The 16,244-nt window shown below is 36.2% G+C and overlaps 2 protein-coding genes across 3 annotated transcripts in view; both read right to left on the reverse strand.

Moving 5' to 3' along the window:
• The window catches only part of LOC131433931 (uncharacterized), a 55,703-nt gene that overhangs the window by 28,389 nt on the left and 11,070 nt on the right, over positions 1–16,244 (reverse strand). Inside the window, exons 3-5 of the mRNA XM_058600552.1 lie at positions 11,228–11,308; positions 11,041–11,159; positions 10,469–10,892 (exon numbers count right to left, since the gene is read on the reverse strand). Coding sequence (XP_058456535.1) covers positions 10,469–10,892; positions 11,041–11,159; positions 11,228–11,308 — 624 coding nt within the window. The remainder of the gene's footprint in view (positions 1–10,468; positions 10,893–11,040; positions 11,160–11,227; positions 11,309–16,244) is intronic.
• LOC131439433 (phenoloxidase-activating factor 2-like) lies at positions 10,359–16,156 on the reverse strand. 2 transcript variants are annotated; one of them, XM_058610422.1, is made up of 6 exons: positions 16,069–16,156; positions 15,705–15,903; positions 15,551–15,633; positions 11,223–11,398; positions 10,954–11,159; positions 10,359–10,892 (listed from the first exon to the last, which is right to left on the reverse strand). In XM_058610422.1, the coding sequence occupies exons 4-6, from the start codon at positions 11,314–11,316 to the stop codon at positions 10,362–10,364; spliced, it is 831 nt and encodes a 276-aa protein (XP_058466405.1). In that variant the 5' UTR covers positions 11,317–11,398; positions 15,551–15,633; positions 15,705–15,903; positions 16,069–16,156; the 3' UTR covers positions 10,359–10,361. The 2 variants fall into 2 exon arrangements, with proteins under 2 accessions (XP_058466405.1, XP_058466406.1); XM_058610423.1 differs by lacking the exon at positions 16,069–16,156 and having other exon boundaries at positions 15,705–15,917.

Raw genomic sequence — 16,244 nt, forward strand, 5'->3', positions numbered from 1 at the left:
CGGATTGTGCGAGCTACTAGAGTAACTCCTTGGTGGAATGCTGAACTTGCTAGACTAAGGAAACTATGCAGAAGAGCTTGGAACCACCGACGCAGAGATGGGTCGGAGGCATTCGTGTTGGCTCGAAGGGCTTACAAAAATGCTCTTCGATCGTCTGAGCGAAGTGGTTGGAAAAGCCTCTGCACAAATGTCTCTAGTCTCAACGAGGCTAGCAGATTAAATAAGTTACTTTCGAAGTCTAAGGACTTTAATGTCAGTTTCTTAAGAACTTCAGATGGTGAACACTTGTCTGATGAAAGTGATGTACTTCACTGCCTTTTTAACACTCACTTTCCAGGATGTATGGATCCATCACCGACAGCTCTTCCCGAGACTTTTTCAGGTAGTTACGATTCTTGGGCCCTTGCTCGAAGCGTTGTGACGATTGAATCGGTCAAATGGGCAGTTGAGAGTTTTGCTCCGTACAAATCTCCTGGAAAGGATGGAGTTTTCCCAGTGTTACTGCAGAAAGGGTATGAACATTTCAAACATGTTTTGAAGAAAATACTTACTTTTAGTCTTGCGACTGGATATATTCCAAGAGCCTGGCAGGAAATAATTGTCAAATTTATTCCCAAAGGCGGTCGCGACACTTATGAGGAAGCGAAGAGTTTCAGGCCTATCAGTCTTAGCTCATTTCTTCTTAAAACAGTGGAACGCATAGTCGATCACTATATCAGGAATGTTAGTCTGGGCGTGCAACCGCTACATGGAATGCAACATGCTTACCAGCGTGGAAAGTCCACTACAACCCTGTTACATGATGTTGTGTACAACATTGAAAAAGCTTTTTCACAAAAGCAATCTTGCTTGGGAGTTTTCCTAGATATTGAAGGTGCCTTTGATAACGTGTCTTTCAATTCAATTCTGGAAGCAGCCCGTGGTCATGGCATACCTTCAAGTATCACAAATTGGATACACGCAATGCTTAGCAATCGACTTCTTTGTTCATCGCTTCGGCAAGCAGAGATTAGAAAGCTGAGTGTCTGTGGGTGTCCTCAAGGTGGTGTACTATCCCCACTTTTATGGAACCTAGTCGCTGATAGTTTGTTAAGGAAACTTAATAACCTTGGATTTCCGACTTATGGTTTTGCCGACGATTATCATATATTGATGACCGGTATAAGCATTAACACTCTCTTTGATTTAATGCAGCAAGCCCTGCGATCTGTTGAACAATGGTGTTGTCAGGTTTGGATTATCTGTAAATCCGGGCAAAACATCAATGGTGCTTTTCACTTATCGTAGGATAATTACAGGAGCTCGTCCGTTGCAGTTCTTTGGTTCAGGGGTCACTGTGGTCGATCAAGTTAAATACGTCGGGGTTATTCTTGACTCAAAACTGAATTGGTCTGCTCACATTGACTTCAGGATTAAGAGAGCTTGTATGGCTTTCGGCCAATGCAGACGAGCTTTTGGAAAATCATGGGGACTCAAACCCAGATATATTCATTGGATCTACACAACTATTGTTAGACCAATTTTAGCATATGGTTGTCTTGTATGGTGGCAGAAAGGAGAAGTCGCGACAGTTCAGTCAAAGCTAAATCATCTCCAAAGGATGGTCCTAATGGCGATGACAGGAGCATTCACGACAACTCCTACTGCTGCTCTAGAGGCGCTACTGTGCATTAAACCACTACATGTGTTCCTAAAACAAGAAGCATTATCTTGTGCATACCGTCTTAAGGTTACAGGGCTTTGGAACAGTAACCCATTAGATTATGCTACCAGCCACACTCGCTTGTGGTCTCAAATGGTTACATGGGATGAGTATTTACTCGCTCCTAGTGACCTAACTCTCACATGCAGTTTTCCTTTCAAAACATTCCATGTGAGCTATCCTCTTCGTGAGGAATGGTTGTCTGGTTGTCTGGAACGACAACTTGATGAACACATAGTTTGTTATACGGACGGTTCTCTGTTGAATGGTCGTGCTGGTGCTGGTGTCTACTGTCGTGAAATGAGGCTGGAGCAGTCTCATTCACTTGGTAGATACTGTACTGTGTTCCAAGCAGAAATCTACGCGATTCTGTGTGGAGTACAATCGGCACTTCAGCAGAGGATCTGTGGTAAGCGAATTTATTTTTGTTCCGACAGTCAGGCAGCCTTAAAAGCACTCAGTTCGAATGACTCACGGTCGAATCTAGTGATCGCATGTCGAACTCAAATTGAAGACCTCAGCATTTCAAATGCTGTTTACTTCTTATGGGTACCCGGCCATTCTGGTATTACTGGAAATGAATGGGCTGATGAGTTGGCTAGAGCTGGTGCAACGAATGATTTCGTTGGTCCTGAACCAGCTTTACCACTTTCAACTAGTTGGATAAATCACAAGATTCGTTCTTGGGCTGCATCCAAACATGCCAGCTACTGGCGCAGCTTGCAAACTTGCGCTCAGACAAAAGCATTTCTACCAGATTTAAATCTGAAAATGTCAAAGTGTCTACTGCATTTCTCCAAGCAACATTGCAGTATTCTGGTCAGAGCTCTGACTGGACATTGCAAACTCAATTATCACATGGCTACTATTCAACGTGCTGAGTATTATTCGTGTGATTTGTGTGAATGCGATTATGGTACTTCATATCATCTGATATGTAACTGTCCCGCATTGACGCAGCTACGTATCCGGGTTTTTGGTTCTCCATACATGGTTGAGTCTGTGTATGCGGAGCTAAAATTGAAGGATATTCTCTCGTTTCTCACCCAATGTGGTAAGGAGCTATAGGCAGAAGGGTTCATCGTTCTTCCTGGAGTGAATGAATCCCTTCTGTATTCACCTTAAATAGGGTTTAGCAGATTGTTTGGCATTCTTTAGGGGGTGCCGAATTTACTTCTGCTCGTACATACTGCGAATCGTTCTGCATTCTTCCGGGAGTTCAGAATGGTGTCGCTTTTGTAAGATCTCTAAATCCTCTCGTGGGTTGGAGGTTTTATTAACAGCAGACTGTTCGGGACCTCGTAGAGGTTCAGAATTTACTTCTGCTTCCACTAAATGTGATCCTCAGCAGATTGTTCGGCATCCCTTAGGGGTGCAGAATTTACTTCTGCTTTTATGTGTTTTTGTGTCGTCAATTTTTCCCATCCTCCTAGTCCAACCCTTACCATTTCCTTTCAATCCTTCCCTCTTATATATCGGGAAAATGATGCTAAAACAAATTGATGGCAAGGCACAAATCTCCAAATATCAAGGGGAACGTGCCATTTGAGCCAATTTGTTCTGATTCCTGATTCCTGATCCAAATTTTCTCCAATTGATAGTTTTTATCAGTATACGGTCAAACAAACCGATTTCGGTTATTCTTTCAAGAATCGAAGAAAATTATTTTGAAGAATACTACAGTATTATATATGATAGTATGATTGGTATGAGAAAAGCATAATTACACCAGTAGGTGGATTAAAACAGGTTTTTGGTATCGCCATCACCGCAATCACTTTTTCAGAGATGGCCGAACCGATTTTCACTAACTTAGATTCAAATGAAAGGTCTTGTGGTCCCATAGCTTGTTATTTAATTTCATCAGGAACCGAATTTCGGAGTTACAAGGTAATATGTGAAAATGAAAAACCTAGTGCTGTAATGATGTCTTTTTCATATTACTAATATTTTCAAAAACATGACTAGAAGATTCTGTCAAATTTCTTTTTTTCAAACTTGAATAAAATCAAAAACTTTCTTCGGTATAAACCACCATCACCTTTTCAATTTGTAAACAGTTATGTCAGATTAACCAAGATCATCTTATTTAAATTAGAAATTAATCTTTAGCACGCAAGATTTATCTGGGGTAGTAGCAGATATCTTAGGCGAAAACGACATAGCAAAAAGTTTCATCGAGTTAATAACAATTGATCGCAGCCTCCACAGTTTCGCTGCTGCATTGATGAACCAATTCTTTCCAGCTTATATATCCCCCATTCTTTCAAAATCATCGTCTCCGTTAGGGGAAAGCCAGTAAGCCAGAATAGTGTCTTTTATTTTTAGCAGAAAAAACTGGTGAGTAATGTCAGACATAACTGGATGACGTAAATACGAATAAAACTGACATGCTTTTTCTACATATCTGAATATCGACAATCACACGTACTAGTTGACTTGCAAACTTTCAATGCGTCACTTGCATAATTGTAACAGTAAAATTTTACGGCGACCACATGAGAATAATATGACATTAATTACAATAACTTACTTGTCAAACCTGTTTCAAAAACACTAATTGTATAGCGAGTTGATAGAATATCCACAAACCAAAAGCCGTCATCTTGGATTTTATGAATTTTAAAATATATATTATTAATAACAACTTGTCAAGCGCGGAAAAATGCCAGTTGTAATTCCTTATAAAAAGATTTTGGGTCATGAACCGTGGAATTGAAACATATGCTTGATACAGTGTAGAACAATCCGGGACAGCTGCTAGGAATGAATGCCGTCTTCAATCTACAATTTTAAACAAACTAAGATTGAAATAAGTTTTCACAGAATTATCAAAACATGCACTATTTGATGCTTCACGCAAACTTACGTGAAAAACATGTAATGTTGTGAGTGTTGACAATTATAAAAAAATAAAAACTCATAGAGCAAACAATGGTAACTTCAACCAAGAATCATTAAATGGCAAAGTATGTCCGTTAGTTGACTGAGTCACCCAAGCCGCTGATGAGTAAATGGTTCATACAAATTTATATAGTCCCACTTGCTAACCAAGTTCAAATTACGTCAATTTTTGCGTCTTTTGACAATTTATACAGTAAAAATATCTGAAAATTTCTCAGTTCAAAAAAATCTTGTGATTTTACATCTTATAAGATGCACATAAATGGAGCGTCATGTTTTAAACTAATTTATATGCAAGAACATGTAGAATTGTGTGATATGAAAATTACATGGCTTGAAAACGAATGAAATAAAATACAAAATATCGATAGCAACTGCGCGAGACTTGAACAAAAGAAGCATCAGATCTCAAAGCGCTCCAGTTAATCGACTGGGCCACAGAAGCACATATCTGCTTAGTGAATATTTGATACCTCTAAACGCATACAGCGTCACTTGGTAGCCAAGTGCAAATTACATTAGGAGCTAGTAAAATTCTGCTCGAGTGGAATATTGCGTCAATTGACATATTAAGTTGTTATGAATCGTATCGTTTGTAGAATTGTGTAACCTGTAAAATTTACAATTTTTTTCTGTGTTAATAAAATGGAATCTTAATGCTTACAAAAACAGTGAAAACGGAAATCTGCATTAGACACAATTTTCCATTAAATGTAATATAAATTTCAAAAAATCTATTCACATATTAATATTAAATTCGTTGCCGTTAAATTTTTTATGCAGAGTAAACTTTAAAGTAGATAATTCTCCATTTTCTTTCTATCAGTTGTATTTTCCATCATGATTGATTGAAATTAACATGTTTAGCGCGTAAATTTCACTTACTTACACTTACTTACTTTTTGTTACATCTGATTCAATTCAATTTTACAGGTTTCTTCCAAACTGCGAAGTGGTATCGGTGCAAAAAGTGTAGCACAGGTTTAGTGCAATTGGCAATTGGTTTCAGTACATCCTCCACTACACACGGGGTCTTTTACGTTATCGATGAGTTCTACATCAGTTTAGGTTGCACGTTAGGCATGATCTAATATTCTCAAGTATCATGCATTTGGTGCAATATGCAATTTCAAATGGTTTTTGATGATAGACGGAAACATTAGATCACAAAGCACACCAGATAGTCGACTGGGCCACAGAAACACATATCTGCTTGGCTGTAAATTAGTAAGAATTATGTCACCTGTAAAATTCATAATTTCTTTCTGTGCAGTTTTGAAGAAGTAGATTTTGAACTCTATCTCAAAATCACACAATCGGAACTATTATTTGAAAGAATAATAAATACAGAAAGTGGAAATCTCAACACCTGGGTACTTAGAAACATTAACATTCAGATTATGATAACACTTATGTCTGTTACAAATGAGTCTTCATGGTTGATTTGTGTGGCAATTGTAGAGCTTCAGGAAACGTACAAAAGAGTTAAAAATGAGTTGTTGAGGAAAATACGGCGCCTCGCTCGCAACAAATAAGTCTGATAATAGAACTATATAACTGTTGTATACAAAAATACGAAGATGAAGAAACAGCAAACCCCGTGAAAAAATCTAACTTCAGTCAATTGCAATGCGCCCCTGTACCATGGAAATCCAGGCGCCCCATCAACAAAGTCAAGGACTAACCAATTAAATTTGAACAACTACGGCACTGGTTAAGCGGTTTTAATAACATTGACATGAACTGTCCTAGAATACATTACTCTCAGATGGTATCAAAACATTTATACTGTAGGAATATCTTTTTAACACATGGAAAACTTGTTTTACAATTAACTGTTATATTCTTCTGCATACTTTCACTTACATAAAACGACCACTACGTAACTAACATAAATGACGTTCATTTACCATTGAAAATTTTCAATTGAAACGCTTCTGGTTAAATGAAGAGGTTTTTTGTTCTGCGTTTTGCTGTCTTCGTTCTCCGCCAAGTGACAGCATTTGAATGCAACAATTTCCGTTACCTGAATAGTTATGACAAAATCAACAGATATGTTAGTTAAATCAACAACATTTTATTTGAAACAACCAGGGCGTGAAACAACAATTGCAATATTGTAATTTTGTGATCTGCGGGTTCTCCGATATGCACTACCTGTTGTCACTTTTCTTTCTGGCGGTTTGTATAGTGGCAAGTCGCAATTCGATGCGTTAAAGATTTAAAACTTTGTAGTGATTTTTGATACGAAAAATACAGTACATTTTAAATGAAAAATACAGTACAAATTGAAATCCAGTAAAAAATAGTACAAAGTATTTGGGGAAAAAATACAGTACAATACTGTAAAATACAGTACGGATACGCGCGTTGTGCATACATAATATTTACTCTCATTTTCCAGCTTTTTGCCGTTCTCATTTAGTAAGGTTGTGGAATCACTGAGACCGGGATGATCAAATTTCATATACTATTTGACTCAGTTTGTCGAGTACGTAAAATGTCTTTAGGTGTGTGTGTATAGTAAAGTCCTGCTATTACATTCCTTTCGTGAAATTTAGCCTTTCTGTTTCAACAGACTTCGCCGCCGAATCATAGCGTACAGAATCATTGCACGGCTAGTGCTAAGATCCTACCGACACTAAGAATCCGTCCAAGTCGAGGCTCGAACATACAACAACTGACTTGTGAGACCATGCTGCATTTTCATACCATTTCAATTTCAAACTACTTAGCCACATTCCTCAGAAATGGCGTGATTTATAAGCTAAGGTTCAAATGAACGGTCTCATGGTTATTCCTATGGTCAATCAATTCCAGTTAAAGGCTAAACGCGGCGAATCCGACAATTCTGGTTTCCGATTCCAGAAGCACCGGAAATAGTGGAACTACTCCATTTTGTAGGTTGTACTAGTTGAAGCACAAACAAACTATTCTGATTTTTTTCAAGAACCAAAGAAAGTTATTTCGAAGGTATCCTTCATTGTATTAAGCATGTGTCTCCAACTACTTCGGTCCGTGACTGCTTGTCACTAGCCACTCAAGGTACGGATATTTTGTACATCTCCCTCCACTTGATCAATCTATTTTGCTCGTAGCGCAACACTTTTTCTTATTCCTACCAGATTTGATTCAAAGAACCATTTTCTCTGGGTTGTCGTCCGGAATCTTAACGACTTGCCCAGCCCCCGTCTTCACGATCCGTTTTCCTTCTGTACATGTGCCATAGAAGGTTCGCAGCCCCTTCCATAGAAAAAAGTAAGAAGAGTAAGTACAAACATAACCTAAGTATCGACGAAACCGTTCATCAGAAATGGCGTCCAGGAAGAAGTTGTAGGGAATCAATAGGGCACTCTAAAAACAATATACACTGAAAAAACATTGATTCTTTTTCTCAATAATTTTAAAATGAACCAAAAAAAATCAGGGTTTTGATTTTCATTGATAATTTTTATTTTAAAGCTCTTTTTTTTTTTTTTTTTTATAATAAAATTTTTATTGGGCTCATTTGCGTTAGCTTAACGTGGCCGATTGTCTTGTTGTTAGGTGGAAAAGAGTGGAAGCCGTATTATGGGGCGACCTGCTCCCCTAGAGTTAGTAAAGGAGTGTCAGGAGTCTTTTTAAAGCTCTTATTAAAACCTACAGATTGATGGCTATCCCATCCGTGCCTTTTGAAAAGTGAAGAAGTGACAATTTACAGATATATTCGAAAATTCAAGTTCTCGTTGAAAAATAATCATTTAAACAGTAGAATATTATTCTACAGGTTAAAGGTGATAAATTTGTTCATGATATCCTTTCTTCTAAAAGTAGCTGTTCTTGAGATACTTGGATATTTAATTATAACACCATTTTTTATATTTCCATGAATTGTTTATTTGCTTGCTATATCTACAATTATTGCATGTACATGAATATTTCTTAATTATATTTAAGGATTTAAGTTTTTGAAAATTGTATGAGTACTACGTGCATCGTCATTCGAATACAGTCTTGTGACGATTGTGGGTTCTGAAATCGGAACGAAAGAATGGTATTTCTGTGTGCCTGGAATCATTTTGGTATCCTTATAAACACTACTCCACTCGGTCACACCCCGTTCATATTCTTCTTGTGACACGTAACAAAAAGACATGACCGTGAATGCATCTCGACGTCTCTGCGCTGCCCATTCATATAATTGTTTTGAAGTTATGACTGGGTGTTCATGTAGTTTAACCAAGCTTTCACGACGTGCCATTCGCTTTAAATTTAAATTTAAAGTTTTGTTCGGGGTTGTATCGATCTCTGACAAAACCAGTCGAGAATTCCAAATACTTAAAGGTTTAGTGGCAATTAATTCATAAAATATTGGAACTTCTTTTTTTTTCAACAACAGCTTTGAACTCTAATGATTCTAATATATGTTATCTATTTGTTGATGATAAAACATGCTAAATAAGCATCTCGACCAACCAATCCCGCAAAAAATTTGGCAAACCTACCACAATTAATGTTTTCGAGAACAATCACGTTTTACACAAAACAAAATAAGTCTACAATGAAAAGTGATGAACTGATACAAACCAACCTGAAATAGTTATAAGGTCATGTACAAAATAAATGTATTTTATTTATTGTAATTTATAATAGCAAACCGATTCATAAAAACAGTGTTTAGATTAACTAATGAATACCAACATACTAATATGATATTCGAAATGTATTAGGTTTAAAGTACTATGCATTGTGGATCCCACGGCGAAGAAAAACTAATGTATATTGTCTATGAAGTAAGGGTATTTATGAAAAACAAGTTCACAGTGGAAATCCTTGTACCAGTTTGTTGAGTTTTGAATATCATTTTCAGTTATATGACTTTTTTTAGAAAAAGGATGTAAATTGATCCGAATTACATTTATTAGTTTACAAAAATAGAAATTTACTCATCAATTCCGAAAAAAGAAGAAACGTACTCCCTTACGAACAACATCAAGAAAACATAGTTTATAAAAAAAAATAAAATTGCCCCGGTATCCCTTATCCTGAAAGAAACAGGTAAAGTTGATTTCACAATACACCGAATGAAGAGTCTCGAATCACGCAATATTTGGAACTGATAGAACTATTCTATCTTAAAATAGTTCCGATAAAATAAAACAATCAAGTGTTCAAAATTAACGGATTTTTATTTCAGTTTGAGGAATAGATATCAACACTTTCATTCCGGTTTGATTTCAATGAACCTTTGCTTGGAAAAAAACCTCACATCGTCTTATGGACAGACCAGCGTCCCCAGTCTTTTTAAGTCTCTTCCAGTTTTCGCATTCGATGGCGGTTTGGCGAGTTGAGATTCTTTTCCTTGAAATTCTGCCGATTTTCACGATAGCACTAAAATATCTGCCGACTGTGATGGCAGTTAGCCAAACCTGGTCAAAACTTTACTGGGTTTTTGAGTACTTTGATGAACAGTAAAACGGAATCTTTAAGATATTCTACTTATAGAAATTCGACATCATGCAATCGTTCATGATAAAAACTTATCAGCAAAACGGCGAAACCTTTTCCGAACCTCTCAGCAAAACCGAATTTATAAATTTGAAAATCTTTTTTCCAAACACTGCTTTGACTGCCTATCAACAAATAGTCAAGGTAATATTTCAAACTATCGAGTTCAAATATTCAGGATTCTTGAAATATAAATGGATCAGTAACATAAATTTGAGAGTTGAATGGAATGAAAAAAAAAGATGGTACACCAGTATAACCTGCGCCTTTATTTAAAATCTTCTGATAACTTTTGCATCTTCGCTTCAATCCACTCTCTATACATTGTCACATTTGTGTATGCACCAGGTATACCACGTTTTCCGCAGCCTATACCCCAGGCAACTATACCGATTTGATAGTATATTCCACTGGGATCCGAGCAAACTAAAGGAGCTCCGCCATCACCGGTACAAACATCAACATTTTCCTCACCACCAGCGCAGATGTAACTTTCATCCAATATAAAGTTCTGACCTAACCTCGTAGTACGGAAGGCTGCTTCGCATTGATCGTGATCCATCAGAGGGACTTCAATTTTTTTCATAATGTTCACCATGTGTTTACCCTGGAGCTGGTTTTCACCCCAACCTCCTGTTAGACAAGACTTTCGGTTAAACTCAATCGGTTCCAGTGGTAGACATATTAGTTGGATATGTCGATCTAACTCCAACGGCTTATCAAACACCAGTAAAGCAATATTATTATGATGTTGTGTGTTGTAGTTTTCGTGGATTATCGTTCGAGATACCTGACGATTCTGTGAAGCGAAACAAGAAATTGGTGATTCATTTTAAAACATGTTTTGATAAACATTTGACCTCGGCCGGTAACAGTTCATATTCACCACTCAAGTCCCATTCACCCCCACGAACAAAAATTTCGCCATCATAAGCTTTAGATATTACGTGAGCAGCAGTCAATGCGACTCCAGGTGAAATAAGTGAAGCAGATCCCACGTGAATGTCTTTGGATACATCGAGTACAATCATCCTGGTCATCACCATCAACGTCCAAGGTAGTTCACCTGTGAAAAATGAAACGCTTTGGCAATTATCAAAGAGAGAATCATTGGACCCAGTAATTATACCATACTGTGACACTCCATCAGTATTTCCCGTGATTCGGAATCCAATAACATTAACGTTTCTGACGCCACACTGTTTATTGCTGGAACTGCGCATAGACGAAACCAGTTTTAGCGGCTTAATTTGTGTTGATTGGCAGCAAACTTCGAAAATATGGTCACATTCGCTTGGTTGCGTTCTGAAAATGTTAGAGTTCAGTTAGTTAAGTCACACCAGAACAATGAATAATAGCCACATTCCGAGTAGAGAAGTATTTTATATCAATAGCAAATTTGGTCATTAAAAATATTGAAGGAACAACAAACCCTTTATTTCTTGCATTCTGATGATTTAATGATAATGATTGCTTTGGAAATGGTATTTCGGCACTCAATTGCACGGAGCCAGGTGCAAAAAATAGATAATTTTTGGGAGCTTGCTGATTTGTAATTTAAATAAAACACATGCCAAATTATGAAATGGCGGAAATTTTTTATTTGGTAAATAATTTCACAAAGGTCATTCTGGAGGTGCAATTTCCGATTCCGACACATTTTTATTTTCTATATAGGGGTGCAAATCAGAAACTCAAGGAAAAATACACGTAGAAATGTGGTCAGGTTTTAAACACTTACAGCTCAGTATATTTTCTATCAATTATTAATATTAGTTCATTATTTGATTGGAAACATTTCTAAGATTCGATTTGAATGTATCAAGTCACATATTTTCAATTATAAATGAATGAAATTTTGATTAATAGCGAACAGTGTCCTATTTTGTCTGCTAAAAGTCTCCGGCATATCGGATTTCCCTGCCATAGACGACGGTTTTGAAGGAGTAAGCAATATATCAAAGGGAAAGCATCGCTCTGATTGGTCAATCAATGCAAAAGCGAAGCTATTGGAAGCACGTGAATCTATAAATAGAAGCAAAATTATAGCTAACGTATCAGTCCTACGCGTAGCATGCTAGAGTTAGGTTGTTGCTAGACAGCAAGATAAAAAGTGCCATAAAACGATTTGAAGCTTTAGTTGGTATGCTCTGAGCTTGCATGACAGCTCGGATGAAATTCCATGTTATGTCGTTTCGCCAGAGAAATTGACAACTACCCCAGGATAAATTTTGAGTGCTTAAGATCAATTTCTAATTTATATAAGTTAACGCTATAAAAATAACTGCTTGCATATAAAACTTGAACACAAGCTTGGAAAAGAGAAGCTTAAATCTCGGTTGATTTTCCAGAAGGCCGTAAGCGCAAGTGACAGTTTCTCTTTGTTTACTTTCTCTTCTATTAATTACCATGCGGTTCACACGTTCATCACTTAACTCTTTGCATAGAATTATACCCGAAACTTTCAACTTTCAAACTGAACTGTGAAATCCAAGAAAATCTTTTTAATTACAACAGAAAACACAGAAGTCTTTTTTATGCGAATTTACGTACCGCATTAAAAAAACCGCATAAAAAAACGCACAACTCTGAAAATTCGCATAAAAAAACCGCATAACTCCGAAACTTCTCATAAAAAAACCGCAGAAGGGGAACCGCATAACTCTGAAAATTCGCATAAAAAAACGCATAACTCTGAAAATTCGCATAAAAAAGTCGCGTAAAAACCGCATAAAAAAGACCTCAGTGTAATCGAAAGAGAGAGTGAACAAAGAGAAACTGTCACTTGCTCTTATAGTCATTTTTGTAAAATTCAGTCATTTGACGAATTAAGTGTTATACACAGCAAAAAATAATAAAATTTACCGGTGACGTAAATCCGCATATGACTCAAATCATAAGAACGTAGTTCGTAAAATGACTGAATTTTACAAGAATGATATACATATGTGTCGAACGTACACTACTTTTAAAGCAGACGAGTAAATTTACTTGCTTCAAAACTTAAAAATATGTCAGAATACATTAAATATGTGTTAGATCTAAGGTAAAAATGAGTCATTTTTGACGCTCATATATGTCGGTCTTAGAAGACGTAAATTTATACGATATTTTCTAGGTGTGTAATTTACCTCGTATGCAGATTTTGTGTCGCTTGTAAGTTTCTTTTTTTTTTTTGCATTTTACTTCTAATGAATTCGTCCTTCTTCATGTCATCTTTTTCGAAAAAAAAATTCAGTCCATAGAATTATAAGATCTTTGAACATATGAATTATATACAAAATGGTTTTCACTGTGATTACATAGTCTTTCGACATAATTACAAAAGTACAAAACATCTACTCATCAAACCCATTCTAAAAGAATTCTTAAAGCCATTTTCCACATTGCGTTAAAAACCCAAGAATATATCCGACTTTTAGTTACTGGGCTTTTAAAAAAATGGCGAAAAGGGCTTTAATTACTCTCGCAAGAAAGTCCTGCTTTTTGGAAGTTGCTTCTGTTTGCTATATATATTTTTTGTTTTTTTTTTTTTATTCCACTCGTCCACACTACCACTCCCTTCCCTTTCCTTTGCTATTCATTCTATCACTTCAGAAAATTATGAGAAGTAACGGCAAGACACAAATCCCCGCAATGTTGGGAACGTGCCGTTATGAGCCTTTTTATTCTGATTTCTGATGATTACTTTACATCGCGCACACCTTGTTCTTTCAAGAATCCCAGGATCTTAGCACGCTCATGAAACTTCCATCAAACAGCGTTCAATCAAAGGAACCGATTCGATTTTATACATGTGTTTTACGAGCTCTCAGAGGGAAGTGCATCAGCTAGTATTTAGCCTTCGAAGTGATTTTTCAGGAAATTGCTTGGAGAGATAATAGTTTTGTTTTCCATATTTTTACGAAGAGTAAATGATGAACAAAATATCGATGAATTGCAACTAGTGACAGAAACTTCACGAATTGATTTATGTTAATTTTCCGTGGCAACTGCTGAAATATCCAGCCACTTATCAGTTTAAATAGTTTCATTAAAAGTATTATTTCTTTGAAAATATACCTTCGGAAGTCATTCCATCCATGCCAAAACACTTATGTAAGCTTAATTTCGAAATTAGTAGATAAAACTACAAAGATAAGCCCCATGGGGTTGTTCGAGCCATTGATGTGGAACAAGGCAACCAAAATTTCTAATGATCGACATTTTTAATCAATCGTCACACTTTTGAATCCGCAATTGCACGAGAGTCTGCTTACATTGATCTTGATTAGGAACCAACACCGAACATTGTTTGTTTTATAGTCGACGAAATTACACCAATATAAAAAATGTACGCAATTGTACAAAGGTACATACTTGCGATACGATATTAAAGTTTCTTTTCGGCTAGCTTGTGTTCAAGTTTTGTATGCAAGCAGTTATTTATATAGCGTTAAGTTTCTCTACCGTTCTGAGATTTCGGTTGAAGCGATTTTCTCATTATCAATCGAGTTCATCTTATATAAGTTAGAAATTAATCGCACTCAAAATTTATCCTGGGGTAGTTGTCAATTTCTCAGGCGAAACGACATAACATGGAATTTCATTCGAGCTTGCATGAGACAAGATCAGAGCATACCAATTAAAGCTTCAAATCGTTTTATGGCACTTTTTGTCTTGCTGTCTAGCAGCAACCTACCTCTAGCATGCTACGCGTAGGACTGATACGTTAGCTATAATTTCGCTTCTATTTATAGATTCGCGTGCTTCCAACAGCTTCGCTTTTGCATTGATTGAGAAATCAGAGCGATGCTTTGATATTTCGGATGATTTTTCATTAGAGCGTATAAGCAAGTGACAGATTTTCTTTAATCACTCTCTCTTTCGATTATTGTGATGTGATTGAAAATATTTTCTTTGATATCACTATTCTGTTTGAAAGTCGAAAGTTTTGGGTATCGCTTCATGCAAAGAGTTGAGTGATAATCGTGGAAACCGCTTGGTAATTGATAGAAGAGAAAGTAAACAAAGAGAAACTGTCACTTGCTTATACGCCCTTTTGAAAAATTAACCGAGATATATCGCTTACTCCTTCAAACCCGTCGTCTATGGCTCGCTACCAATCAAAATTTCAGCCATATGTAATTGAAAATACGTGGCTTGATACATTCAAATCGAAATTTAGAAATATTTCCAATCAAATGATGAATTAATATTAATAATTGATACAAAATAGACTAAGCTGTAAGTGTTTAAAACCTAACCACATTTCTACGTATATTTTTCCTTAAGTTTCTGATTTGCACCCCTATATAGAAAATAAAGATGTGTTCCACATCAAAAACAACTTGCACTTCGAAACATTTCGGAAGTTTTATTTTTAATAAAATATTATTCGACAACACTCATTAACAGCAGTATATGTATTATGCTAGGTTCAAAGTTATGAATCATTGCAATGGACCGAAATATTACCTGAGGTTGAATTCCAGCGTTTGGTTACCGTTTATGATGTTATTCTTATCACAAGCTATTGGAAGGCACTTTCCGTCGCAGATCTGTTTCAGTATACAATTGTATATAAATAATGTTTAGTGTTTTACTCTGTAATTAGTAATGAGGAGCGTACCGCCAACTCAACTGGATTCAAATAAAAAATACTCCATTAAATCAATATCCTTAATGCTACAAACATTGTCAAACAAAAGTTTGATAACTTGTTAGCCAATCTGTTCTTCGTTAAGAAGATATTCACTGACTGCATAGAGAATTCAGGCAACGGTTTATCGCAGGTTGTTCTCTTCGTATGCCATCAGAAATTCTGCAAACTGAAAAACCCGAAAACCAGTTTCCTGTAAATAATTATGCATGCCGATCATTTCATACAGGAACCCAAATTAAATTAATCTTGAATCATGAGTTGTTTTCTTCTATTTTTATGTTAGATGTTTCATTCTTCTGTTTGTCTTTCAACTTTAATCCTCCAAACTCACCCAATGTTTAGGAATGATGATGACGGAAAATAACGTCTTTACGAAAGTGATACAATCTACCAAATTTATCATGTTATCAATATTAACGAATTGATTATTTCAGTTTCATTAAAATATTCAATCAGTGAAAATTGGATCAATAATAAGCGAACCTAATACTGGGTTCACTGTAAAAA

Source organism: Malaya genurostris, chromosome 3 (genome assembly GCF_030247185.1).
Source record: "Malaya genurostris strain Urasoe2022 chromosome 3, Malgen_1.1, whole genome shotgun sequence".
Classification (NCBI taxonomy): Eukaryota; Metazoa; Arthropoda; class Insecta; order Diptera; family Culicidae; genus Malaya; species Malaya genurostris.

Excerpts from the sequence above, each read along its gene's own strand:
- LOC131439433 (XM_058610422.1), bottom strand. The coding sequence starts at position 11,316 with ATGCGCAGTTCCAGCAATAAACAGTGTGGCGTCAGAAACGTTAATGTT. Across the intron at positions 11,160-11,222 it reads TGATGGAGTGTCACAGTATG|GTGAACTACCTTGGACGTTG; the intron begins GTATAATTACTG and ends CATTTTTCACAG. Across the intron at positions 10,893-10,953 it reads ATGAACTGTTACCGGCCGAG|AATCGTCAGGTATCTCGAAC; the intron begins GTCAAATGTTTA and ends TTCGCTTCACAG.